Raw genomic sequence first — 27,633 nt, forward strand, 5'->3', positions numbered from 1 at the left:
CCCTCAGTGTTAACACGTCATTGTCCCGCCCTTTGCCACAACCATGACAGCAAAGCCCGAATGACATCTGCAGCCATTCAACTGACCCAGGCCAGAGGGTACTGGGCAGGCAATGTCCCCACCGCCTCCAGCTTTTCCAGGCCCAGAGGTTCAAGGCAGGCTCACGGCCACTCGGACCTGCAGAGCCCTGTCCAGGTGTGGACACAGAACTTTTGAAACACTGGGCACTGCGTGTCCTGCCCAATACCACAGCCACTAGCCATCCGCACTGCCAAGCCCTGGACAGGCGGCTGGAGCAACTGAGAAACAGCTTTTAATGTTCCCTCATTTAAATTAGCTGAATTTTAATAGCCCAACCTCCAAACTCCCTGTGCCCTCCCTTGTCCCGTAGTGGACTCCCACAGACCAAGGGCCCCAGCCCAGCCCAGTTCCCGAAATGAACCACTCCAAGCGATGCTATTTTTCCAATTAAATCTTTTTTTCTTTTTCTTTTTTTTTATGAAAAAGATCACACAGAATTTGCCAACAAAATTCCAAAAGTAACTTAAAAAACAAAACAAAACAAAAACAGGAAAACAATTCCCCCAAAAAACAAAACCAAAGTCTGGCTTTTCCTTCCCTCAAGATTGTCTGCTGGAGGCCTCGGCTCCCAGGCGGGGGAGGGGGGGGTGCTGGGTAAGTGCTTGCTGGGCCCGCGGGGGGCGGGGCTGCGGCTCCTTCCCCTCCCTCTCCCTCACTCCTTCTCAGCTGGGGGTGAGTACAGTACAGTGGGCTGGGGGGTGTGCTAGGGGCTGGGGGGCCAGTGAAGCCGGGTGCTAGACACTCACAATCTAACAGGAAATAAAAAATAATATTCTGCACGTCAGAATGTGTTCGCTTTTTTTTTTTATAATTTCATAGCTATTTTTCACAGTTTTAAAAAGTTTATATTTATATATATTTATATATATTTATCTTTATATATATAATTAAAAAGTTGACTCCATTTAAAGGCTTATGATACAGGGGCGGGGCGAGTCTCTTGGTACAATAAAACTGTACAGGTTAAGAACTGCTGCCTCCCTCCTGGGCAGGGAGGGCCAGGCATGGCCGGAGCGAGGGTTTCAGCACCATTGGGATTTTCTGTAGTGTGAGGGTCTGGGCTGGGGGACAGGCCCTTGCCAGGGCCACCTGCCGATGCTTTTGGGCTCCCCCTGGCCCTGCTCTGCTCCCCAAGCCCAGGCCATCCTGAGAGGGTGGAGGCCACAGGCACTCAGCAGTCTGGGGTGGATGGTGAGGCTGGCTGGCACCAGGTGCCCACGTCCATGGCGGGAGGTTTGGGTGGACTCCATGCTGAGGGTGGCTGGAACCCAGAGCGAGCCTCAGTCTGGGTTCCTAGAAACCCCCTCCCACCAAGCCCCCAGTCTTCAGGGCCTGGGGGCATCTGGCCCCCACTGGGGCTGGAGGGCCTGCCTCTACAAGTGCTTATGAGGTGCTGGGGAGGCCAAGGCCTGTCTCTGCTGAGACTGCCCTGGGTGGCCAGCAGAGCCACACCCTGATAGCAGAGAGGAGCCCCTGTCCTGGGGCACTGAGGGGGTTGGGAGATTGGGGTGGAGACGTGTGCACATGGGTGCACACACGTGCATGCATACGGGCACACACATGTACACACACTCATTTGCCCGGGGCATCCACGTGCACACTTGGCCACATACACACGCCCACGGGCACACTGGCATGCACACAACGCACATGGTCCCGCGCCGTGGCAGTGATGGCGAGGGTCCCTGTGGGCCCTCAGGGCACGAGGCAGCTGGGCCCGGGGGGCGGCGCTCAGCAGAGCACGGGCACGCCGTCCGTGGAGAAGATCATGCCTGTAGTGGGCTCGTAGGTGCCTGCGAGGTAGTAGAGGCCCTCGCTGTCCTGGTACTTCTTGGTCTTCAGCATCTGCTCGTACTGCTCCAGGCCCACCACCAGGCACTTGTGCGACACCGTCTGCACGTCGTTCTCGTCCACGTGTGAGGACTGGTACAGGGCACGCTGTGGGGCACGGTGGGGCCTCAGGTACAGGCACAGGGTCGGGAGAACCCCTCCCAGACCAGAGGAACCTGGGACTGCCTTGAGGTGGAGACCCAGAGACAGAGGCCAAGATCGAGAGACAGACGTGATCAAGAGACCAAGAGACCAGGAGAGACAGAGTCCTGAGACTCAGGGACAGAGACAGGGGACAAGACAGACAGAAATGAGACCAGGAGACAGATTGAGAGCCGGGCAGCTCAGAGCCAGAGCGAGGCCGGAGGCCAGAGCGAGGTCGAAGGGTGGTGCAGGCAGAGCCTAGGTCTGAGCGCAGGACCCCGCTGGCCATGCTGGGAGAAGGCGACCACCCCCGCCCACTGGAGGCCCTCCTACCTCCATGAAGTCTTTTCTCTGGCTGGAGGCCCGCAGGGCTGCAGGAAGGCTGCGGCCAGACTTCTGGTCCCAGTGCTGTCAGGACCAAACCAGGACGGTGGTGACACCAGCCCCACGGCGGGGCTGCTGCCAGTGGCAGACTAGATCCCAGCCTCAGCCTCCCTTTTTGGTCAGACCATGGCTGCCAGCACCCAGAATGCCTGGCCCCAGAGGGGACCTCAGGTCCACCCTATGGCACCCATATGGACCCAACAAGGAGGACACCTAGCTGGCCTTCTGCTCACCTGGCCCTCATGGAACTGCTTGCCCGGGCTGGTCTCCTCGGGATGGTAGAACCACTTAACTCGAACCACCATGTTGTTGCCCCAGGACTCCCACATGCTCTGGATGCGGCCAATGTAGGGCAGGTTGGGGCGGCCGGCGGACAGGAACACTGCACAGTCTCCGATGCGGATCATCTCCTTGCCGCGCACGATGGCCTTGTAGAACAGCTTGCGGGCCTTGCCCTTCATGCCGCGCCGCTGCAGGAGATGCCAGTCAGGCGAGGGCCCAGGAGCCTGTGGCCCACCACACTGCAGAACCCTTGCCCCAGCTGGTCCTGGCACCCAGAGCCCTCATCCCTGGCCTGTCACCTGCCATAGGTCTCAGGGGTGCTACAGGAAAGGGACAGAGGAGAAGACCACCCCTGGTCTCGCTCTCACTGGGGAAGTCCCTTTCAGCTCTTTGATATGCCAGGAGCAAGAGGGACTTTATAATCTAGGAGCTTTGCAGCTGAAGGGACTTCAACTCTGTCCCACAGCACTACTGGCCAGCCACGCAAGACTCCCTGGGCTGCCCAGCCACGCAAGACTCCCTGGGCTGCTCAGCCTTGTACTGCCCTCGCCCCGTCACAGGTCCTGCCACAGCCCTAAGGCCCTACAATCCCCACTCAAGGGCAGGGTGAGGGAGGGCCAGTCCGAGGAGTCACAGCACTTCCCTGCCCACCATGACCTCCAACCCCAAGCCTCCAGCAGTGTGGCCCCGGGCATGGCTTATGTGGCTTCTGGGGTTAAAAGAGGATTCCTGTCCCAGGAACAGACTAGGAGAGAGAATGTGGGGTGAAAGGGATTTATCTGGACATGTGCCCAGCAAAAGCAGGAAATGGGACCTTAAGGGCAGATGCCACACCAAGCCCTGCCGGGACTCTAAGATATGTCAGCCCCTGCTGTGTGGCTGATCAGGGCTGAGGGGCTGGGAGTCACATGCTACCCTGGGGTGTGGGTGAACCCAGCCCTCCACCAGCATGGCTGCCCACTGACCCAGCACCTGCCAAATGTGTTGAGGCTTTGTTTATTCACTCAAGAAACACTTCCCCAGGGCCCCAGGACCCCAGGCCACTCTCAGAGGCTGGTGCCATCCCTTGGACAGAGAGTCCTTCAAGAGGAGGCTACGCAAGGCTTGGCAGAAGCAGCACATTCTCACCTCAAACTAAAATCCATATTCCTTCCCCCTCCTGGTGGGGACAACAGGCTCGAAGTCACACTCTACCTAAGCCGGGAGCCTGTGTGCTGACCCCTGCCTCATCCACAGTCCCTTCCTCTCTATCCCCTGCCACGGTCTTTCCTCAGCCAGGCCACTCACCTCTCTGCATGTGCTGTAAAATGCTCAGAGTGCCTTAGACTCACGCTCAGAGGACGCCATGGTTGCTAAGCAACTCTCTGAGAGCAGTTATGGTTTTGGGCATCAGGCAGCTACTCCCCTTCAAGGATGCCCCCCCATCATCCAATGAGGTCCCCTGTGAGGCTGCTCCCACCCCTTTGGTGGGCACAAGACTTGGTCTTTTTAACTCCCTCCTGGCCACTGTGATTGACACAGGGCTGAACCTAGGACCCAGCCAGACAGCTAACCAGCTTTAGTTTAAACCCCCGGGAGACACTTCCTTCTGTCACTTCTGCTGCCTAGAGAGAGCAGCTGCCAGAGAAGGAGACAGTGCAGAGGAAGGAGAGGGAACCCAAGAGTGGAGCACAGACCTCAAGTGGGTCTGGAGATGCCTTCGAGCCCCAGGTTCAGCGGTGCCTGCAGCTGCACCCCTGAACCTTCCTGCTGAAGAGGCCTAAAGGTCTGAGCTTGTGTTTCAGTCAGCCATTTAGGGTTCTTGGCTCCACAGCTCTGCGAGCTGAGCCTGGCGCAGCCCTGGAACTGCATACAGCAGGTGCCAGAATGCGCTCAGGCAGCCATGGCGGGGCAGGAAGAGCACCTCCCTCAGTCGGCCCTTCTGTGCCTCTCAGATAAGCACCTGCAGGGATCAGGGCTCTAGAGTGCTGACCATGAAGCCTTCAGAAAGGATTCTATAAGAATCTAGCATTCAAATTGGCCTCAGGTGGTGGCCTGGCCAAGAGGCCCTTCAGCTGTAGCCAGCAATCCATGAGGAGTGAAAGTCAGATGACCCTGCCCCCGTGGGATCAGGAAGGCCAGGCTCAGGTTAGGGCACTAAGTTTGCTGGAGCTACAGCCCAAGTGTCCAGACCCCACCTGCTGCAGGCTCTGCACCCTGCCCATTCTAAAGAATCACTGATGGGGTGCAGCCCGGGGCAGAGGAAGCTGCTGTCCACTCCTGCGGGTTTCTGATGGGCCTTGGCAGCACGCCAAGATCCCCAGAAGGCAGCAGTGAAGACAGACCTCCAGAGCCGACTCAAGACACCCTAGCCTCTCTGGCCTCGTAAGCGGCCAACACTCTGCACACGTGCCAGCAGCTTCCCAGGCTTCGAGGAGGTGTGCCAGACACCCCAAGCCTGTCCCTGCCAGCCCCAAAGCTGCTGAACTCGCCTGATGAGAACAGAGTCTTACAGGGGCACTGGCTCAGCAGGGGCATCTCTTCAAAGCCTGTCTCCACACAGTCTTGGAGGACCCTGGTCTAGGGACATGGACACTGGGGACAAAACCTGGGCTGGCTATACCTGCAGATGAGGACACCCTCCCACACATGCCAAGCAAAGGGGCCTGGCTGCTATGGCAGGTTTTGAAGCACCCAAAGGCCCATGTGTAGAAGACGTGGTCCCAGGGGGCACTGTGGGGAGGTGTGGGGTCTCTGGAAGGTGGGGCCTGGTGGGAAGTCTTTATGTAACTGAGCGTGCCCTTGGGGGTCCTGTGGGCTTGAGCCCCTTCCCCTCTCTGGCCACGAGGTGAGTAGTTGCTCTCCAACACTCCCATCTCAGACCTAAATGCAAAGGGTCTTCCCTATTATGGGCTGCTTCCTCTAAACCACAGCACAACAGACCTGAATAAGTGAGTCCTCTCAGGTACTTTGTCACAGTAACAGAAAGCTCACACACTGGCTCTTCCCAGGGGTGTGGGATGGACTCGTGACCATGAGGGCTATTCCCATCCTTCACATAGAAGCTTCTAGAATAGCTAACAATTTCCTCCACTGAGAAGTGCATGTGTATGCACAGGTATAAATGTGTGTGCGCCTGTATTGCACATTGTGTGTGTGCAGCACTTCACACATGTACATGGTGTGTGAGCATGTGTGTGTGTGGATAATCCACAGCACAGGCTGGGTGGGAGGGCTCCTCTGGACACCCAAGCCCTGCTGTCAGGGCAGACATGGGACCCACAGCCCAGGGCCCACCAGAACATTCTCTTTGGGCTGCACTGGTTAGCTCCAGGGTCCATGGAAGGCCAAGGAGACTCAACCTTGCACTTCTGCTGGCAAGCCAGGGGAAGTGGCCCCTCCCACCGAGATCACCAACTGGTGGCCGAGAGCCTGAGCGTGCTGGAAACAGGAGGAGAGCAGAGAAAGCCAGGCGGCGGCAGACCCCGTCCTGAGCACCTGCAGGACAGCCTGTGTGGACCTTCATGTTCTCTACACAGGGAGCTCTGGTCCCACCAACTACAGGGCAGGACCACTTGGAAAGGGCTTGGGCATTGGAGTCAGACAAACCTTTAAAACCAGTTGCCTCCCTTGTAACGTGGGATATGGCCTCGCCTCACCAGACCCTCCTCCCTGGGAATGCTGGGGAATTGAGGGGAAGGCGGGGCCCGGCGTGAAGTAGCCAGAGAAAGACCTGGAACCTCAGCCTGGTACCTGGGTGGGCTTCCCGAACCACTTCCAGAGCTGCCGGGCAGGCAAGAAGGCGGCGATCTTGGGCCGGTTCTCCACAGATGGCAGGCGCTGTCGCTTAGCCAACTCCTTGGTCGTGGGCAGGTGGACACCCTCTCTCTTTTTGGGTCGGCTCTTGGCCCCAGCCCCCGCCTGAGCCTTGGACTGCAGAGGCTGAGGGGGCTGGGGTGGAGGGGCCGGGGGCTGGGCAGCGGGCGCCTTCTTGCTCGTGGAGTGGGCTGAAGAGCGCGCCTTTCCAGCCTGCTTGGGAGCCTTGGCAGGGAGGGCCGGCTGGGCAGAGGGGCCGGCCGCAGGGGCAGGAGCTGCCTCATCATCAGAGCTGCAGGAAGAGTCCTCGTCTGTGGTGGAGGAAGAGGAGGAGGAGGAGGAGGAGGAAGAGGAAGAGGAAGAAGAGGAGGAGGAGGAAGAGGAGGAGGAAGATGAAGAGGAGGAGGAAGATGAAGAGGAGGAAGAGGAGGAGGAAGAAGAGGAGGAAGAGGAGGAGGAAGAAGAGGAGGAGGAGGAGGAGGAGGAGGCAGGGGAGGATGCCCTGGAGCTGGAGGCGCTGCAGTTCCGGCCCCCCGTGCCCCGGCCATCCTCCCCGTTCTTCTCGCCGTCCTCCTCGCCCTCTGTCTCTGAGCCGCTGCTGCTGCTGCTGCTGCTACTGCTACTACTGCTGCTGCTGCTGCTGCCGCTGCTGCTGGTCTCCGACTCCTCAGCCCCATCCTGCTCAGCCTGGGCCTTGTCCGGGCTCTTGGGATTCCCAGTGTCCTCCAGTGGCAGCCCTGACCCAGGCTCCTGGGCAAGGTCCCCTTCCAGGGCTTTGGGCCAGGCCATCTTGGGCTCGCTACTGCCTGCTGTCGGGGCCAGGCCACCCAGGCCCAGCAGGCTCTTGGGCTCCTGCCAGCCTCCAGCCCCTGGGTCCTCCCGGAGGAGCAGAGCCTCTTTGGCCTTCTTGCTTTTGGGGGATGTAACTCCCTCATGGTCCAGTTTGACGAGCAGCTCAGCCTCCTCCCCTGGCCTCCGAGCACCCTTGGCACCCGATTCCTCCGTGGCCCGAGCCTTCTTGGGCTTGGGGCGGGTGGCGGGCATGGTGATTGGCATTGTGATGAGGGGGGCCGGGGTCAGGGCTGCAGCAGGGGCTGGCAGCTCTCCAAAGGGCTCAGGAGCTGGGCAGCTGGCAAAGGTGGGTGGCGCTGGGCTGGGCTGGGGAGGTGCCGGGCGAACCTTGGGGGCCTTGGCCCGCTTGTCCACAGGTTCTGGGGGGCTCTTCTTGGAACTTGGGGTGTTGATAGGCTCCAAGGCCAAAGGGGTACTGGGGACCTCATCTGTGGAGACCCCCTCCTCCAGAACAGTGGCTCTGTCTAGAAAAGAGAAGACGACAAATGGAGGCCGGAGTGAGGCCTGCTGCCAGTCTGGGTGGGGCTTCCTGGTGGGAGAGCAGGGGCTCCTGGGTCAGGAGGTCTGCATCTCTGCCTGGGCCTCAGGTGGGCGGCTCTGGCACATCACCCTGGGGGTGCTGGCCCTAAGTGGTCCTCAGATGGTCTTGGCTTGTAGCCCAAAGCCTCTCCACTGGGAGTGACACGCACCAGGCTGAAGCTGGGCTCTGTCTCTGCCCACCAGCTCCCCTTCCTTGGCCTACTGCCTAATTCTCTGCCCAACAGTGCAGAGTTCTCACAGAGATGATGCCTGGTCACTGCAGAACCTTAGGCTCCAGGTTCTGGCTCCCAAGTAGCCCCACCCGACCCTGGGCCTGGGCCAACATACCTCCCTTGGCTTTGGTGCTGGGCTTCCGCCCACGCCCTCGTGCCTTGGCTCCCGACTCCTCTGACCCTGTGGGGGCCCCCTCTTTGCCTTCCCCGGTGTCTTTGCTGGTCTTTCGGCTGCGGCGCTTGGCACTCGGCACCAGGAGGGCTGGGGACGGCTCAGCACCTGCAAGGCAGACAGTGGCTCAGGCCTGGCTCTCTGCTCTGACTTTCTGGATCAGGGTTTGGAGTGGGGAGCAGGGACACCATGTGGCTCATGCAATCTGGGCTCCCCTGCATGAAACAGTGGGAGGTGGTGCGGGCAAATAGTAGTTCAGCAGGGGCCCCCAAATGACCACACCAAAGCTCAAGGGGCTGAACAAAGGCGCTGACTTTGAGAACCTCTGAGGTCACCCACCCCAAGAAGCCAGACAGTGTGAACAAGACTTGCTGCTGCCTCTTAAAGGGGGGACCTGGAGGAGTCACAACCTCTGAACCCCAGGCCATGAAGGCCAAGGCAAGGATTCAATGCCATGGTGCCTATATGGAGCTTGGAACCATCAATAACAATACCTGACCAGCCTTCCGTAGCCTGGACAACCAGGCCTGTGGCTACCCTCACAGGCCACAGGGCCCATCTGGGAACCCCAAGATTCCCCACTCCCCAGCCCCCTTCTGGGAGTCCCCATCCACTGCTTCTGCCATTTCTATCCCCCGTGGGTTCCAGTGGTTCCAATGGTCCAAATGGCAGGCAGTGTCCAGGCTCAGCCTAGAAGAGACCTAGAGGCTGATGGGCAGAAGAAGTCTGTGCTGCCGGGGAGGGTGCGGGTGAGTGGCACGCAGCCAGGACAGCCGGACCCCGACCTCACATGCCGGGCACTCACACTGGATCTTATAGTCGGGTGGCAGGAGGCGGATGTGTGAAAGCGGGATCCTGCCCGTGTCTCCATCATCAAACTCCACGGTGATCAGATCCCCATCGTCCTCCAGGTCCAGTAGCCCTGTGGGAGAGGGGCAGTTCAGGGGGTCCCAGAGCTTGAGCCCTGTACTGGGGCATGAGGATGATGGGACAGTGGGGTTCAGCATGCAGGGATCCCAGGTCATTAAAGCACAGCAAGGGGACAGGGAGTCGGTGTACTGTAGTGTGAAAGTGGGTGTGAGCACTAGTCAGTCAGGGCAGGGGCTCCCCCGTTTCTAGCAGAGCATGTCCTGGAATTCAGGTGCCATGAGGCAGCTGATCACACACACCTGTGCCTGCTCACTCTCAAGACCCCCGACACAGCAGTAAAGAGGACAGAGAGGGAAGAGGGCACGAACGCAGGGGAACCAACTCGGGACTCAGCTTTGCTGCTGTCAGGTGACTGAAGGAGACAACAGCAATGAGGAAAGGCCAAGGCGGGGTCCCCGGACCCTGGCCCTGAACGGGCTGAGGGCCACCTGAGCAGCATGGGCTAGGAGGCTGCACAGCTCTGATTTGAAAGATGCGGGCGCAGGCGAGAAGGGTGGGGGCCACTCCAAGCAAGGGGGGAGCTCAACATCTGCCACTGAAGGGCGACACCTCAGCCCCCTCCCAAATGCAGATGCTAAGCCATATGTATCCCCAAGGACACAAGCCTTGGCGGGAAGAAGAGACCTAACCAACCACCTGCCTCACGCCACCAAGCCTCACTCAGCCAGGGCCTCTGATCTCTTCATCCTCTCTCTTTGCCAAGGATCACCAAAGCCAAAAAGGGCACCGTGACACAGAGCCTGTATGGGGAAGGGACGCCCCGAGGGAAAGAGAGCTACAGACTGAACCCAGACACACACCGTGAGAAATTTTCTTATAAAAGATAACGTGTTGATGCAGCAGAAATACATATATATATATGTATATGTGGTGGCCTGGCGGCGTCTTCAGAGCCCTCATGTCCCTTCCCCCTTCTGTGGAGGGAAGGCATAGTCCAGAAAGGAGAAGCCATCTGCCCAGAGAGGCACAGCCCCAGCTCACCGCCTCCTGCATATATATATATATATATATATATATATATATATATATATATATATATATATTTTTTTTTTTTTTTAACAAACCTCAGGAAATAAGAAAGAACTCTTGGAGATTTTTTAAATGAGAGCAGAAAATTTCAAATTCAAGAGAACAAAAGGATTTAGAAGATAATGTGGAGTAAATCTCCCATAAAATTGAACAAAAAAAAGAAAAAGAAAGAAAGAAATAGACAATAAACGAGGAAGAGATTCACACATCAAGAGCCACCAGACCACTGCAAGTTCCAAGGACCACAGATGGAGAAACTATCCAAGTGGCACAGAGCAGAAGAGCTCCCAGGGCTGGAGAGACGAGCTACAGAATCAAAGCCCCACTGTCCCCAAATACCTGGCATAAAAAAACAGGAGAGAAAACCCGCACAGAGCTCCAGATCCAGGAATAATGAGAAGATCTTGAAAGTTCCACAGAGAGGGGGAAAGTAGGTCTCCTACAAAGACCTGGGGATTATAATGGCAGCTAATTTCCCAACCATTAGAAGTTGAATAAAAATCAAACAATGACTTTGAAGTGGTGAGAGGAGATATTTCTGATCTAGAATTTACACCCAACTCAACTGTAAAGAACAAGGGTAAAGAGACTGCAGGCTTGCAAGAATCTGAGAAACTTGTTTTCTTCTTTTTCTTTTTAATATTGGGGACTGAACCCAGGGGTGCTTAACCACAGAGCCACTGACCCTAGCCCTTTTTTATTTTGAGACAGGGTCTTGCTAAGTTGCTGAGGCTGCCTTTGAACTCATGATCCTCCTGCCTCAGCCTCCTAAGCCACTGGGATTACAGGCGTGCACAAACAAGTTTTCCCCAGCTTGAAAAACTCGTTTTCTAGGGACTCTCTCAGAAAGTTACCGACATCCTCTACTAAAATGAGGGTATGAGCCTAGAAAGACGTGGGATGCCATACAGAAGCCCAGAGGAGCCCCAGAACACTGGCCAGGGGAAGGCCCAACACTCAAAGCAGCACCATAAGGTGACCCTGGAAGGCAGCCAGCCCTCAGGGTACCAGAGGTCAAGAGCACGGAGATTGGAAACCAAGACAAACTCTTTCCATAGTAACAGGACTTCCAGGGTTTTGATGCTCAATGATAACAAATGGGAAAAATAAATCTTCCAGTGCAAAACCTGCGGTCAGACTGGACCTCACGCCTGCAGTTTTGCTGCCCGGCCCTGCTTCTCCCTTGGTCACAAAGGTCAGGGAGCCGAGGGGTCAGCGCATCAGGCACGTAGGACTTTGACTTGGTCTGACCAACATCCCCTGAGTGTCACCTCCTCTATCTGCCTACGTCCCTGTCTGCACCTCCAGACGTGCCTATTGTATGTCTGTCCCTCTTCCTCCTCTCTTCTGTGGCCAACATCCTGCCTTTGCTGGGGACACCATTGAAAGCCCTGTGCTTGTCAGTCATGTGAGCCAACAAAAATCTCTGCAATTAAGTCCAATACAGTCGGGTTTCGGTGACCAACTAAATCCACAGCAGCCTGTTAGGAGACGGGGGAGCAGCCGAAAGGGGCCTCTCACCTCGGACCACAGTGCCAGGGTACAGGCAGCGGTACTGCTGGCTCCAGTAGGCTGCGATCCTGGTCCCTTGTGGCAAGAAGCGAGTGGAGGCCGGCCTCACGTCTATGATCTGAGAGAGCACAGGATGAGCACCAGGAGGTGACCAGGAACCGAGATGTGGCTGCAACCTGTGACCCTTCCCCAGGCCTCTGGAGCCCAGCCTCCCGCTCCCGCCCCAGCTCACCGCCTCCTGCAGCAGCTGCTCCAGGCAGTAGATGTGGGGCCGGTTCCCGCGCTCGCCCTCCACCACCACGCGGTATCTGGGGGCAGGGCAAACGTGTGTGAGGTGACAGAGGCCACACACCCTGAGCCAGCCCCACACCAGCTCCGATACAGCACCAGCCCACCAGGACACAGCACCAGGACTTGGCGGTTTGGCTGACTTGTTATGTCCCCTCCTGGCCGAGCCTCCTCATCCATGGAGCGAGGGGCTGCTGAGCATGCGACCCCGAGAGAGGCCAGCACACACTCTGGCGCCTTCCTGTGAGCCCCTTGCCACTGCGGCATGGCCATGCCCAGCCGGAGCCCCCTCCCTGGCAGGGCCCACCCGGGCACACCTTCCACATGTGGTGGCCTGGCGGCGTCTTCAGAGCCCTCATGTCCCTTCCCCCTTCTGTGGAGGGAAGGCATAGTCCAGAAAGGAGAAGCCATCTGCCCAGAGAGGCACAGCAAGGAACTCACATGTCCGGAGAGTGCACCGTCTGCACGTGCCCGGCGTACAGCAGCTTGTCGTCCATGGGGATGAGCACACGCAGGCCGTCCTTCAGCTCATCCTTATCGATAATGCAGGAGCGCGGGGCTGCAGGGGTGGGCAGCAAGGCTGGGCTGGAGCGGGAGGCATAGGGGAGACCCAGCCTCCTCCCCAGGTCTACCTAGTGGCCCCCAAGTCACCTCTAGGAACAGAGGCCCTGCCAGGTGAGTCTGCAGGGTACACACTGGGTGTGCCTGAGTACATGTGGCCTGTACCAACTGGCTTGTACTGAGTGCACACCTGGGTGGGGGAGGGGCAGTGGGTGTGCACCTCGCCAAGCTCTGGGCCATCAGCACCTCCCCCATTCAGCAGCCCCCCTCTATCCTGCCGTCCAGTGCTGCTGCTTCAGCCAGACAGCTGGGGCTTTGTCCAGTTTCCTATCTGGGACAGGTTTTCTGGTGGACACAGAAAATGTTCCAGCTGAGCCGTCAGCCCCCTGCCCCAGTCCTCAGGAGCCCCCTTAAGGTCATACACCCAAACTCTCCTTAGTTGTCTTCTTCCTGCTCTTCTTTCTGGGTGGGGACCTTTTTACCTAGTCCCCTGTCATTAGCATATGTCAAAAAGACCAACAGTGGGATGTGGTGCATGCCTGCAATCCCAGTGGCTCAAGAGGCTGAGGCAGGATGGTAAGTTCAAAACCAGCCTCGGCAACTTAGCCAGGCCTATGCAACTCAGCAAGACCCCATCTCTAAATAAAATATGAAAAGGGCTGGGGATGTGGATCAATGGCTAAGCGCCCTGGGTTCAATTCCTCGTACCAAACCAAAACAAAGACCCAGACAGTTCTGGGGTTCAGGTACAAAGGGCCCATTTCTCCATGCACCTCCTGGGCAGAGGGCACGTCCCACTCCTTGAGACTGGGTGGCTGTGTCACTTGATTTGGCCAAGGGCAGAAGGGGTGGCATGCCTGTCCCTAGGCCTGAGAGGCCTCCTGTTCTCTCTGGCCCTAGCAAACCTCTGGCTGCATCTCGGGGGCCACTGCTCCCACCAGGCCACGGTCCAGCACAGTGCACGACCCAGAGCTGAGTGCACAACCCAGACCCTTGACGCCCCGTCGTTTTATCACACGGGGGCTAGCCCACTGCACTGATCACACAGCCCCCCACCCCCGGCAGACCCCAGCCCAAGAATGGTCATGCAGCTGGCTGTTCCAGAGCAGCAGGGACGAGCACACCCCTCGGAACAGCCCTGTCCTCGTTCCCCACAGTTTGTATCTGGGATCCCTCCTCTGAGCTCAGACCAGGGTCTCTGTGCCTGATGGACATGACTTCCTCAGGGTGTTCCCATCACTAGCCCTAATCTCTCCAGGTCACAGGCCCCATTCCCACCGCCCTCCACCCTCCCTTTTAACACTCAAACTTGCCTGCCTCCCCACTGTTGCCCCAAGGGGCCCAGGTCCTACCTGCACTGCTTAGATATTTACAGTCTCCTGCCTCCCTGGGGCCTGCAGGATGCTCAACACAGCAGGCGGGGGGCTCACTTCAATACCCTGACCACACTGCTCTCCCATACCCTGGGACAGTTGTGCTCCTTGGGATGAGCACCACACCCCTGGCCAAGGTCTCAGAGACTGTGGGTGATCTGCTCCCACCTCCTCCAAAGTCCCCAGGCTGCTCCCCACATACCCAAGCGTACTAAGCCAGAGCTGAGTAGGCCTCCTTTGCCTCAAGTGCCTCAGGGGCTTTGCACATGCTTTTTCCAGCTATGTGTCAGGCCAGGACTTAAATCTAACATCCTCAGGAACCCCTGCAGCTCCTCCCAACACACACAGCCTCACAGTCACCCACCTGGGGTAACAGGCCGCTCCACAGCCCCACCTCGTGGCAGGTGCTCATCCTCTGAGAAGCTTGAGTCCTGGTTGGGTTCAAAGTCCTCCTCAGCCGCCATGCTCTCCATCAGCTTGCTCACAGCACCCCCCTTCCCCCGGTTCTGTGGATGGAACACAGCAGACCAACAGCTTAGAACACAGCACAGGGTTCTTGCCCTGCTGGGGTCCCTCTCTGGAAACCTGGGTGACAGGCTGTGGTGGCATCTGCCATGTGCTCAATGGCAAGGGACCGGGCACACCTGAAGGCCAGAGGGAAGATGAAATGGGCTGCAACCAACTGTCCACGGCCTGTGCACACTCAGCATGATACTTAGTACTCAGCACTCAGTACCACTCTGACACTCAACGCCACAGTAGACACCATGGTTTCCTCCTTAGAGAGACTGAGGGGGCATTTCCAGCCACATGCAAAGGCTTGAGGAAACAGCCTGGGCAGCAGCTAATGGGCACAGGGGCACATCCAGGCACATCCCCTGTCAACTGCGTGAAGCCTGTGGATCCCAGAGGGGACCTGGCACTGAGCAGGTGCTCCTGTTGCCAGACAGCCTCATGGTGGTGGCCAGGTGTCTCCTGACCCTGTTAAGAGCATGGGGACCATAGCTGGTCATCTGGCTTGCTGAGCCTTGGCTGCAGTTAAACACAGAGCAGCACGTGGAAGACCCTGGGTCTTGGTACCAACCCCTGCTGCAGGAGCACAGAGGGCCACGCAGTGGGCTCCAGTGCTGCCCCCACACTGCGGACTAGCCCAGGCCTGATCCTCTGTGTGCACCCTCCGGGAAGGCTCACCTCCTTCTTCGCCTCCTTGCCTTTGGCTTTGGCCTTGCTCCTCTTGGCGGTCGCCAGGGGCCCAGCATGAGGGGCCCTGGCCTCGGAGGGCAGGGCGGGGACACGGGGTGGTGGCAGTGCAGCTCCTGACCCAGTCTCCTTCCCTTTCTTCTTCTGGAGGAGGAAGGAACAAGCAGGATGCTCAGGGGGGAGAGAGAGCCCAGGCGGTTGGGTGGGGACACAGGGCCCCATGCTGCTCTCCCCTGGCTCAGCCCTTCCAGGTCCCCCGAGCCGAGTGCCACACCCAGAAGATCAGAACACCTTGTTCTCTGCCAGCACTTCTGTTTGTAATCTCGACTACCTCGTCACTATCGCACACTCCATCTGCCCCCAAACAAGAGGACAACCTGACTTGCATATGGGCGAGTGACTCCTCTCCAGCAGCACTACTGGTGACAGCACACAAGGTGCGTTCTGGAGGGACGAGCACATACAACCAGGCAGACAAGAAGGCCACATGGACACATTAGCCCACATGGTGTTTGAAACACAGCTGGGAGTGACTAAAGCCCCGCTTTGGAACTCTTCCCGTGCACAGCTCAGGCGCAGGGCGGGAGCCCCGTTTCTGCTAAATAACAGCTGCGGGTGTGCCACGGAGTGGGGGCTGGCACTCACTCCGCCCCCTCCAACCAACACCTGTAGGTGGCTTACTCTGTCACTTTTTCAAATAATGCCAAAAATGAATTTAAAAAGAGAGAAAAGACCCTAGCTTACAGACCAGCTAGATCTGAAGTACCTATTCCTGGAAAGGCATTTAAAGCCACTTAGCTGCCACCCAAGTCACTTCCACAATACCCATGCTACTCCACAGAGTCCCCGTAGTGAGGGGTGTGCCCTCCTGGCACCTCATGGTGCCCAGCCTGGAGGAACTCGCCCTCCTCCCTACGCTGATGAGGCTGAACTGGAACTGGCCCTACCCTTCTGAAGCAGACATCGTGTGCGGCTTTGCTGATCCAAGCAAAGACCCGGAAACAACCTGGATGACCAGTGGCCTGACACTGAAACTGGTGCCTCCAAACACAGTGACAGCCTCTGTTCCAGCTGCTAATGTCACATTGTGCTCCAACCAGGAGCCAAAACCAGCAATGCCCATGCTGGGCAAGATCTACAGCAGGCATGAGCCAGAGGCTATGGGTGGTGGAAGTGGGGGCGCACCTCCATGCTTCTTAAGGGACGTGTCGGGCTAGGGGTGTAGCTCAGTGCTCCCCTAGCATGCACCAGGTCCTGATTCCACCCCCTGCACCACAAAAGATAAGTAAGTACAGTAAACCACAAGAGACCTGTCGAAAACCAAATGGCCAAGGCTGCATTGTTAGGTCGCTGAAAATTCAGACAGGAAAAGGTAACAGTGGGCAGATATTACTGAGATACTACCATCACAACATTCACATCAAACCTAAAATTCAAAGCAAAGTGTACTAAAAGGACAAAAAGGGAACTGTCCTGGTCCTTTTCTTGGACATTTGCACCTACACACTGTATTTTCTTGTTTCTGATGCACATTGTAATCCCATTCATATTCCTGAAAGCCCAGGGCCTCTCAGGGTGACAAGGATGTCCACAGCCATGCTGCCTCCTCCTCTGTCGTGGACACCTTATCTTACAGCACATGGCTTTGCAGCTGTTCATGGGCGGGGGGATGTTTCTGAGTGGATTTTTCCTTTCTTCCTTTTCTTCCTAATTACTGTCATTAACAGATAAAAACCAATAACTTTTTTCCCCTTTGATCAGTAAAATCATTTCTGGGAACCCCCAATCCCTTTTATTTTAATAAGAAAATATCTCCCAAAATGACAGAGGTTCTGACACCAAATGGAGACATTCTTTGCTTCAGTAATTATGGTGGCAAAAGTCCATCAGCTACCAAATCACCAGCAGCCAGCAAGGTGAAGGCGGAAGGAGATGTCACCATGGGACGGACACCCAGACAGTGCCATGACCCACAGCCAGCTAGAAATATTGATTTAAAAAAAAATCAAAGTAACATAAAAGTCCATAAGGTTAAACTCGGTGAGGTCGCACATGCCTGTAATCCCAGCACTCAGGAGGCTGTACCTCAGGGAGAGTGGGTCAGAATCCACGGGCTGGACCTGCAGGTCCCACGCCTGGGCCTGGTCCACAGAGGGACTCAGACATGGGCTTAGTACAGAGCTCTTCCAGGCAGCCCCGTGTATGTTAGCAAAGTGTCAGCAACAGCCAGACACCATGGTGCACACCTGTAATCCCTGCAGTTCAGGGGGCTGAGGCTGGAGGATCACAAGTTCAAAGCTAGACTCAGCTATTTAGCAAGGGCTCAGTGGTAGCATGCTCGCCTCACATGTGGAAGGCACTGGGTTTGATCCTCAGCACCACATGAAAATAAGAATAAAGGTATTGTGCATCTACAACTACAAAAAAATTTGTTAAAAGTTTAAATAAGAGATAGGACACAAAAGCAGATCTCAAAGCAATGCCAACCATGGTGATTCCTGGGTGGCTCCTGGGTAGAGTCTCCTTCTACTGACAATTTACCTGGTCTCTTGCTCCACCACCAAAAGGCTGGCCTCTCCCCCAATAGCCCCAGATATGCAGATGCCAGGAATGGGACTCCAGGGCCTCCAACAGAAGGCGCCATCCTGGGAGAGGCCAAAGGGGCAGTGTGGACTGGTGATCAGGCCCAGGCCCTGGCAAGAAATACCCAGTGTGGACAGCTTAGCTCTGGGGAGTGTGGCCACAGTCCCAGCAGGTACCTGCCATCTTGCGGGCCACCTGGGAAGTGTGGTTAACATGAGGAACCTACTTCACATGGTGGAGCACTCAATAAATGAAACACAGCCATCCCCACTTACCTGCACTTACTTTCTGTGGTTTCCGTAACCTACAGTCAACCACAGTTTGCAAATGCTAGATGCCAAGTTTCAGGAATAAACAATTCATAAGCCTCAAACTACCTGCAGCTCTGAGTAACATGACCAAAGCTTGTGAGGCCCTGAGGTATCCTGTTCCATGCCCCCCAGGACTCGGGTGGTCCTCTGTCCACATGTCCATGCTGTATGTCCACCTGCCCTGGGCCACTCAGCAGCCATCTCAGTCCTCAGGACAACAGTGGTGGTACAGCAGCACAGAGGTTGGGACCATCTGTAGTTTCAGGCCTTCACTAGGGGTCTGGGAACAATTCCCCCCCAGATAAAGGGAGTGCGACTATCTGCATGGTAAGCAGTTCGAATGTGTCTGGGCCTATCTTGGGTTACCTGGTATTAATATTATTATTCACCCTGCACTTTTTCTCTAAGGCCCTGAAAAACATGAGATAGCTCGGAGGAGAAAAGAGGTGAGCACAAACCCCAGAGGCCTGTGGGTGATGCTCAAACACAGCCCCTTCTCCCCACCAGCCCCTCATATCTTTTATTTCAAGACAGGGTCTCACTAAATTGCCAAGGGCAGTCTTGAACTCGGCAATCCTCCTGCCGCAACCTCCCAAGTCGCAGGGATTAAGGAGTGCACTACCATGCACTCATAAAATAAATTTCTGAGTGTAATCCCTTTTCATCATTTTTTCCTAAAAGGTCATTGCTACTTGAGTGCACATCCTCCATCAGGGACTCAAGGTAGAATAAAGGTATTGAATACTGTAGAGAGCTGGCCATCAAACCTGAACACAATTATTTAAGCAAGGAGCCACTGACCATGCACTTCCTAGCAGCCAATGCAAAAGGAGAACATGTCCGGTATCCTGGTGTTCTTGAAAGGCAAGTTTTCTTAATTTAGAGTATCCATGGAGACAATTCAGGAAAGTATGAGCTGCAAATGTAGCTCAGTGATAGAGTGTTTGCTTAGCATGAATGAAGCCCGGGGTTCAATCTACACACACACACACAAATCCCATCTCTGTCTCACGTTTTTACCTCTGAAGAAATGAGGTTTTCCTGCAGGTGAAGACTGGAGGCCACAAACCACCATGATGTTGGCAGTGCTAGTGCCAGTGCCACCAACAGAAACGACCAGGGTCCCCAGCCCACGACAATTACTACAGGCACCCTGAAAAGTCCTTACTAGACCTGCTGCCACACCCCCTTTTTAAATACATTCACAAAGGAGCAGGTCTGGCACCAGATCACCAATGGGTTTTTTGGATATCTTCCCTGGGGTCTGCTATGATGGGACAAGAGTCTCTGAAGGCTGGATGCTTGATTCCCAGGCTGGTCTATTGGGAGGTGGTAGGACTTTAGGAAGTAGAGCCAATGGGTCATTGGGGGACTTCCTTGCCCTCCCTCATCCCTGGCTGGCTGGGTGAGCAGGTTTTGCTTCATCACAGGCTCCTGCCATGATGTGGGGCTCACCACAGGCTCAGAACACTGGGGCCAATCCCTCATGGCTCAGAACTCCCCAAACTGAGAGCCAAAGGACACTTTTCTCTTTATAAACTACCTATCTCAGGTATTTTTGCTATCATGGTGAAAAGCAAACAATGTGGGGCCTCGGGTATTTATCCATATTTTTAAGCGTCATCCTGAGATGGGACAGAGATGAAGGGCTCTGTAAGGAAGGGGCAGCAAAGCAGGGCTTTCATCAGCACAGGCTAACTCAGAGCCAGTTCCCAAGCCTAGGGGACCCCAGCCTCCTTCCCAAGGCCCCACACCTGTGCTGAGCCCCTACCTTCCTGGGATCCTTCCTGTCCTTGGCACGGCCGGTGTCCTTGCGCGGGCTCACGGCGGAGCCGCCCTTGCCACCACGGCTGGGCTTGGGGGCGGGCGCTGCGTTGCTGGGCGCAGGAGCTGCGGCTGAGGCGTCGTGCAGGAAGATGCGCTCGCTGCGGCGCCGGGTCCACAGGTCGTCGTCACTGGCCTCTGGCCCAGCCTCGAAGCCAGGCTCCTTGGGGCCCCGTAGCTTACGCGCCTTGCGCCCCTTCTCCGCTGCCAGCTTGGCCTTGTCCGGGCTGGTGGGGCCTGGGCCTCGGGCGCTGGGCGGGGGCACAGCCAGGGAAGGGCCCGGCTCCCCCAGCCCCTTCTTGGGCCGCAGCAGCCCGGCAGGCGACTGCTTGCGCACCTTGACCTCACTCTCCGAGTCCGTGTACTCGAACTCTGTGCCTGGACAGGGAGGAGGGGGGCTGTGGCCAGGGTCTGGGGTTCCTTCTCCCAGCCACTCTGCCCCTGGCCGCTAGCACGAAGACTCCAGACCCATTTCTCCAGGGGACTGTACTCCTGGAGGGACTCTTCGGTTTTCAGGAGAGGAAACTGAGGCCCAGAAAGCAGTGGCACTTGCCCAGGCCGCTTCCTATCCCCACCCCTGGCTGACCAGGTGCTGCCTCCAACCCCGCCCCAGAGCTCCACTGAGAACTGGGTCCCTGACCCACCTGAGCCCCCCAGCACCTCCAACGTGGCCCCTGGAAACCCCAGAAGACAGGGCAGGGGAGGGGAGGTTGCACACCTGCAAGGCGTCTGGGAAAGCCCGTGGAAAGCCCCAACCCCTAGGGCCTCTCTCACAGGCTCCCTGAAGCCTCCAGTGGCTGTGCCCCGACACCCTCAGAAGGCGGAGCCTCACCAGAACCCCACAGCCCTGGGGCCCAGCCCCTCCGCTCCTGGACAGGAGGCCCAGCATCCCTTCCAAGAGCCTAGGGACCTACTCTGGGGGCTCCTTTGTCACATAACTCCAGTAAACTGCAGAGCTACCGGCTTTAGCTCAGCATGATCGTCCTCTACCCCTTCTAACCTCCTGGCTTTTGCTTCCGCAGTCCCCTCCGCCTGAAGCACCATCGCGCTCCAACCTCAACTTGGAAAACCCCTGAGTCCACTGTAAGGAGGTCCCTTGACACCCCCCCCCCCCGCCCGGCCCACGCCCTGCCCGGCCCCTGGCCCTCAGGCATCCTGTGTATCCACAGCTCCCTCATATGGCACCACCACAGCACAGCGTTTCTGTCCACCTTTCAGCCCACCCTGCCTGCTTTACCTCCCAGAGGTGGCTGGGAATTCCCCTGAGGCCCAGTACACAGGCAAAGCACGCAAGTGAGGGGCTCCAGGCACTTCCCCCTGGGACAGGGGTTGAAAAGGGAGCTGGAGCCCAGAGATGAGACATTTGAGACAGCCTGTTAGGATCCAGCACCCGCCACCACCACCAGAAGCACAGGAGCCAAGACCAGGGCTCAATCAACCCTGCCTATCAACCCTATCAATCCCACATGCCGCAGCTGGGGGCCTGTCCACAAGGATTTGTGGGAAGGGGTAGAACCGGCCCCAAAAGAGGCAGCCACAGCAGGGAGAGACAGGGGTCACCCACTGGGAGTCACTTGCAGAGTTTAATGATGCCATTAGTTTTAACTCATCATTTGTTAATGGAATGTTTGTCAACAGTTTTGAATGGGGAGGGAGCTAGGGATTTTCATGGTTGATGGCAGTCCAGGCTGTAAAACTCAGGCTTGAGAGTTATGCTTTTAGACATAACAATGTGACTGGGGTGCTCAGGTGGGTCCGGTCCAATGACAGGCCCCTGGAAAACCACTAGAACACCTGGAGGCATGGGGCGCACTGCAGGTGTGTTGTGTAAGAAGCAAGTGTGGAGAGTGAACGGAGTTGCAAAGAGAGGCTGGCTTGGAAGCAAGGAACTGGAGCTACAGCAATGAGACCTCATCCCTGCACTTCTACCTGGTTCTGGGCACAGTCTTCCTGGTGCACACAGTAGGGAGGGCCCAGCATGCGTGGGGAAACAGTGAGTCCTTCTGATCTCAGAAAGCAGGGAAGAGAATCCTGGGAACGCACCACACAGAAGAGAGGAGAAAGGGGGATCAATGACCTCTATCTGCCCATTCATACCTCTAAGTAGCTCTAAGTAGCCCCAAGTCACCCACACACAGAACAGGCCCAACGTAGCCCTATCTGAAGAGAGTCCATGGTGGGAAACAAAAATTGAGCTCAAGTCCCACCAGGGCAACACCTGCCATGGAAAGGAAATATCCCTCAGTGAAGCAAAACAAGGCCACTCTGACCCTGCACAACCTCACCTTCATAATGTACAGCACACAACCCAAATCACTTGACAGACAAGAACCAAGAAGACGCACAACATTCAAGAAAGTAAAGAAAACCAACTGCATTACCCCAAGATGAAGCTGATGCTGGAGCAGATGAAGATTCTATTAAGGATGCCACACCTATCTCAAATGAGTAAATCAAAACTCATTTTCAACGTCTGGAAATTTTACCAGAGACAAAAAGGGCAAGCAGACAAACATAAAATTGAAAAGAACTACATGGAAACTGCAGAACTGAAATTGACAATTTTGGAAATAAGAGATTCACTGAAGGGACCTAAGACCTGAATGGATATAATTAAAACAAAGCAACAGAATCTGAGGTCTCTTTGATGGCAAGGAAAAAAATCTTGAGTGTTAATAGCTGGTGGCCACAGATATTTGCAGACTCAAGACATTAAATGACTGCCAAAGAGTGTCAATGCAAGAAGTCCACTGAGGCGCATCCCAGCCAGGGTTGACAGTCAAAGACAACCTGGAGAGCGGCAAGAGAAATCCACCCTGCCAGAGTCTGGATCTGGAATGTCCCCCAGGGTTTAGAAGCTTGCCCTCTAGCATGGCTACTAAGAGGTGGTGGGACACTCAGGAGGTGGAGCCTGGTTGGAGGTCTTAGGTCACTGGGGGCATGGCCTCAAAGAGGATTGGGGGATTCCAGTCTCTTCCCCACACCCTCTCTTCTTTCCTGCCAGGAGATGAATGTCCTCCTCTTCTGTGCACTCCCGCTATGATGTACTGCGCATACTGTGCTGCCACAGGCCCAAAACAACTCGACCAATCTGTCATGGACTTAAACTGAAAAACTGTGAACCAAAATAAACCTTTCCTCTTTTTTAAGTTGATTATCTCAGGTATTTGTTATAATAACCGAAAGCTGACTCACACATGACCTATCTCTTACAGAACAATCAGATTGATGGGTAACTTTTCGTCAGAAACTAGAAGCCAGAGGAGAGTTTAAGTGGATCACCTTTAAAGTGCTAAAAGAAAAATTGTAAACACAAAATTCTACCCGCAGGGTAAATATCACTCAAGAATGAAAGTGAAAATGGGAATATTTTCAGAAAAAAAGAACACTAAGAAAATTCACCACCAGCACACCTACCATACAAAAATGCCAAATGAACCTCCTCAGGCTGATCCTACGTGGAAACTCTATAATCTTCAGAAAAGAATGAAAAAGCACAGAAACTGTAAATACCTGAATAAATGCAAAAGGATGACTTTAACATTTTTTCTCCTCTAAATTTATAAGCCATATAAGTGTTTACCACTTAATTAATAACATTCTTTTCTGGGGTTGATGACATGTACATGTACCACAAGTAACATGTATAATTTAAAAGATGGAGAGTGATACGGATCTATGAGGTTGTAAGATTTCTGTATTTTATGTGAAATAACACATTATCAACTAAAAATGGACTATTACCAGCTGTAAAGTGAATAATTTGGAATATATATTGTTCTATTTTCTATTTTAAAATTCCAACCAGGCATGGTGGCACACATCTATAATGCCTGCTCCTCAGGAAGTGGAGACAGGAAAATCACAAATTCAAGGCCATCCTTAGGGAGACCCCGCCTCAAAATAATAGGATCTGGGGCTATGACTCAGTGGTAAAGCACTCTTGAGTTTAATCTTCAGTAGCACAAAAAAAGAAATCCACAAAGACACTGAAAAACCTAATAGGAAAATTAAAATGGAATCCTAAACATATTAAACAAACAGAAAAACACGGGTACAAGCAAAGCATGGTAGCATAGTGACACACGCCTGTAATCCCAGCTACTGAAGAGGCTGAAGGAAGAATATACCAAGTTTAAGTCCACTGTGGGTAATTTAGCAATATCCTACCTTAAGATGAAATATAAAGGGCTGGGGATGTAGCTCAATAGGTGAGTTCAATTCCTAGTACCAACAAAAAGAAAAAAGCAGCAAAATAGAATAACAACAACAAAATAGACAAAAGGATAAGAAACAAATTAAAAGTCAGGGGATGAAAACAATATATCATGCAAATAGTAATCAAAAGAGAACTAGAGTGCCTGCACTAATGTAAATAAACTTTTGAAGAAAAAAATTGTTATTAGAGACAAAAACAGATATAAGGGTCAATCCTTTAGAAAGAACACTTATAAACCTGTGATAACAATATTTCCCAAATATTTAAGAACATATTAAAAAAGACTATAGGGCTGGGGTTGTGGCTCAGCGGTAGACGGCTCGCCTAGCACGTGCGAGGCCCTGGGTTCAATCCTCAGCACCACATAAAAATAAATAAAATAAAGGTATTATGCACAACTAAAGAATAAATATTAAAAAAAAAGACTACAGAACCAGTGAAATTCCACATCATGTACAACCCCAAGAATGGGATCCTAATTAGAATAAGCTGTATTCCATGTACGTATAATATGTCGAAATACTTTCTACTGTCATGTATATCTAAAAAGAATAACAACAACAAAGACTATATCATGACCAAAGGGATTTCTCCCAGAAATGCAATGCAAGGTTGGTTCAACATACCCCCCACCAAAAAAAATCAAGCAATTCAATACCCATTATTAATAGAATAAAGAACAAAAATTATATGTACACCTTGATAGACACAGAAAAGGCATCTGCCAATACTTAATATCCTTTCATTATAAAATCACTAGCAAACTAGAAATAGAAGTTTCTTCCTTAACCTGACAAAGGAATTTTTCCAAATTCATATGGAAAGAAAGATTCAGAGTTAATACCATACTTAATGGTAAAAGACTGAAAGCTTTCTCCCTATAGTCAAAAATAAGACAAAGATGTCTTCTCTCATCACTTCTATTCAGTTTTCTACTGGAGAGGCTCTTGGCAGGTGAATCAGGCAAGAAAAATAAATGAAGGCACACATAACATAAAGGGAGAGGTCAAACTATGTCCGTTTGCAAAAGACAGGATTCTAGTATACAAAAAAATCTTAAGGAGTCTACAAATATCCACTAGAACTAATAAATGAATTCATCAAGTTTGCAGAGTACACAAGATCGACATAAAATAAATCAATTGTATTTCTACAGACTAGCAACAAGCACTCCATAAATGAGAAGAAAATAATTCCACTTACAATAGCATCAGAAAGGGTAAACGTGAACACATTCAACAAAAGAGATGTGAAACTCAAACACTGGAGACCACAACACATTGCTAAAATGAATTTAAGAAGATCCAAATAAAGGGGAAAACATCCCATGTTCATGGATCAAAGATTTATATTGTGAAGATAACGATATTTCCCAAACTGGTCTACAACTTCAATACAATTCCCATCAGAATCCCAGTAGGCTTTTTTTGCCGAAAATATTAATCTGATTCTAAAAGTCATATGGAAGTATAAGGGACTCAGAAGCTCCAAGAAAACTTTAAAAGGAGGGGGATGCAAAGATAGGGAACCCTCACTTCCCAGTTTCAACAATTACACAAGCTATAGTCATCAAGACAGTGTGGTATTGGCATAAGAGTGAAAGAGTAGATCACTGGAATAAAACTCAAGGCCCAGAAATAATCCCTCACACTTACGTTCAATTGATTGATTTTCAATTGATTTTCAACAAAAGCAGCAAGACCAATGAAAGAATAGACTTTTCAACACATAATAATAACACACAAAATGACAATGGGATATCCACATGCAAAAGTCCCCCACACCATTCCACATAAGGAAATTCACTAAAAATGGATCACAGACATAAATAAAAGAGCAAAACTATAGCAGTCTTAAGAGAAACCAGGAATACATATTTATGACCCTGGATTATGCAATACTTTCTTACATATGACACCAGAACCACAAGTGACAAGAAAAGAATCAGATAAACTGGATTCATCAAAATTAAAAATTCTGGTTTTTGAATAACACTATCAAAAAAGTGAATAAACCACTCAAAAGAAAGGAAGAAAATACTTGTAAATCATTTATGTGATAAGAGAGCTGTAACCAGAATATATTTTTAAAAAATTTTTATTCAACAATACAAAAACACAAGTTTTGTAAATGACTAAAGGATTTAAATGAGATATTTCCCAAAAGAAGTTTCAGAACTGGCCACTAAAAATATGCTCAACGTCATTAGTTATGAGAGAAATGCAAATCAAAATAAAAAGCGGGGGGTACAGCTAAGTGGTAGAATGCTTGTCTAGCATGTATGAGACCCTGGGTTCCATTCCCAGCACAAAACAAACAAACAAACAAAAAAAAAAACCCAAAATGAGATACCATACTTCACACCCACTAAAGTGGTTGTAATAAAAAAAAAGATTTTTTTTTTAATTTTTTAATATTTATTTTTTAGTTTTTTTCCGGCGGACACAACATCTTTGTTTGTATGTGGTGCTGAGGATCGAACCTGGGCCGCAAGCATGCCAGGCGAGCGCGCTACCGCTTGAGCCACATCCCCAGCCCAAAAAAGAAAGATAATAGCAAGTATTGCTGAGGGTGTAGAGAACCTGGAAGCTCGTACACTGCTAGTGGAATGCCACTTTGGAAAAAGAGTTGGGCAACTCCTTAAAAGGTTAGATGAAGTTACCAAATGACCCAGAATTCCACTGCTAGAGAACTGAAAATATATGTCCTGTACACACATATTCATAGACCCATTATCCATAAAATTCAAAAAATGGAAACTACCTAAATGTCCCTCAACTGAGGAGTAGGGAAGATGTGGTACAACTATATAAAATGGACTGGAATTCATCCATAAAAAGAAATGGAATACTGATAATGCTACAACACAGATGAACCCGGAAACCACTATGCAAAGTGAATGAATGCAAAGGCCACGTGTTATAGGATTTCATTTATGTGGCATATTAAGAACAGGTAAATCTCTAAAGACAGAAAGAAGTGGTGCTTAGGGCTGGAATTTGGTGGGAATTTGGTGGGAGAGTGCAAATGGGTGTTGCGTTTCATTTGGGACTGATGAGAATGATCTAAAGTAGTGGTGATGGTTGCACCAGTCTGTGAATACAATAAAAACCACTGAATTATCACACATTTGAAGGTGTATCTTATGGTATATAAACTATATCAATACTACTTCTTTTTTAAAGTAGATTCAAACCCAACCATATTAATAATTACATTAAATATTATAGATTCAACACTGAAAAAACAAAAACAAGCCAGGCACATGCCTATAATCTCAACTATTCAGGAGACTGAAGCAGAAAGACTCAAAGTTGTAGGCCGGTCTGAGCAACTTAGTGAGTGAGACCCTGTCTCTAAAAAGGGCAGAAGGTATAGCTCAGCACTCCGGGGCTCAATCCCCAGTAACAACCAAACACATATACACACACACACACACACACACACAAGACAGAAATTAAAGGATGAAAAAAAACAAGTAAATGGCATCTACAGGAGACTTACATCAGAT

At 52.8% G+C, this 27,633-nt stretch overlaps 1 protein-coding gene across 8 annotated transcripts in view; it reads right to left on the minus strand.

Annotated features, from left to right (window-relative positions):
* Nucleotides 1-457: 457 nt before the first annotated feature.
* The window catches only part of Tnrc18 (trinucleotide repeat containing 18), a 93,622-nt gene continuing 66,446 nt past the window's right edge, over nucleotides 458-27,633 (minus strand). For all 8 annotated transcript variants that reach the window (XM_046453719.2, XM_046453724.2, XM_046453723.2 and 5 more), the window contains 12 exons: nucleotides 19,851-20,281; nucleotides 15,177-15,329; nucleotides 14,350-14,491; nucleotides 12,493-12,610; nucleotides 11,996-12,071; nucleotides 11,773-11,881; nucleotides 9,098-9,214; nucleotides 8,236-8,400; nucleotides 6,454-7,832; nucleotides 2,673-2,909; nucleotides 2,389-2,463; nucleotides 458-2,019 (listed from right to left, as the gene is read on the minus strand). In XM_046453719.2, coding sequence (XP_046309675.1) covers nucleotides 1,813-2,019; nucleotides 2,389-2,463; nucleotides 2,673-2,909; nucleotides 6,454-7,832; nucleotides 8,236-8,400; nucleotides 9,098-9,214; nucleotides 11,773-11,881; nucleotides 11,996-12,071; nucleotides 12,493-12,610; nucleotides 14,350-14,491; nucleotides 15,177-15,329; nucleotides 19,851-20,281 — 3,209 coding nt within the window. In that variant the 3' untranslated portion in view covers nucleotides 458-1,812. The remainder of the gene's footprint in view (nucleotides 2,020-2,388; nucleotides 2,464-2,672; nucleotides 2,910-6,453; nucleotides 7,833-8,235; nucleotides 8,401-9,097; nucleotides 9,215-11,772; nucleotides 11,882-11,995; nucleotides 12,072-12,492; nucleotides 12,611-14,349; nucleotides 14,492-15,176; nucleotides 15,330-19,850; nucleotides 20,282-27,633) is intronic.

The sequence above is a fragment of the Marmota monax genome, unplaced genomic scaffold (assembly GCF_021218885.2).
Source record: "Marmota monax isolate L192 unplaced genomic scaffold, Marmota_monax_Labrador192_F-V1.1 WCK01_AAM20220418_F8-fsc00148, whole genome shotgun sequence".
NCBI lineage: Eukaryota > Metazoa > Chordata > Mammalia > Rodentia > Sciuridae > Marmota > Marmota monax.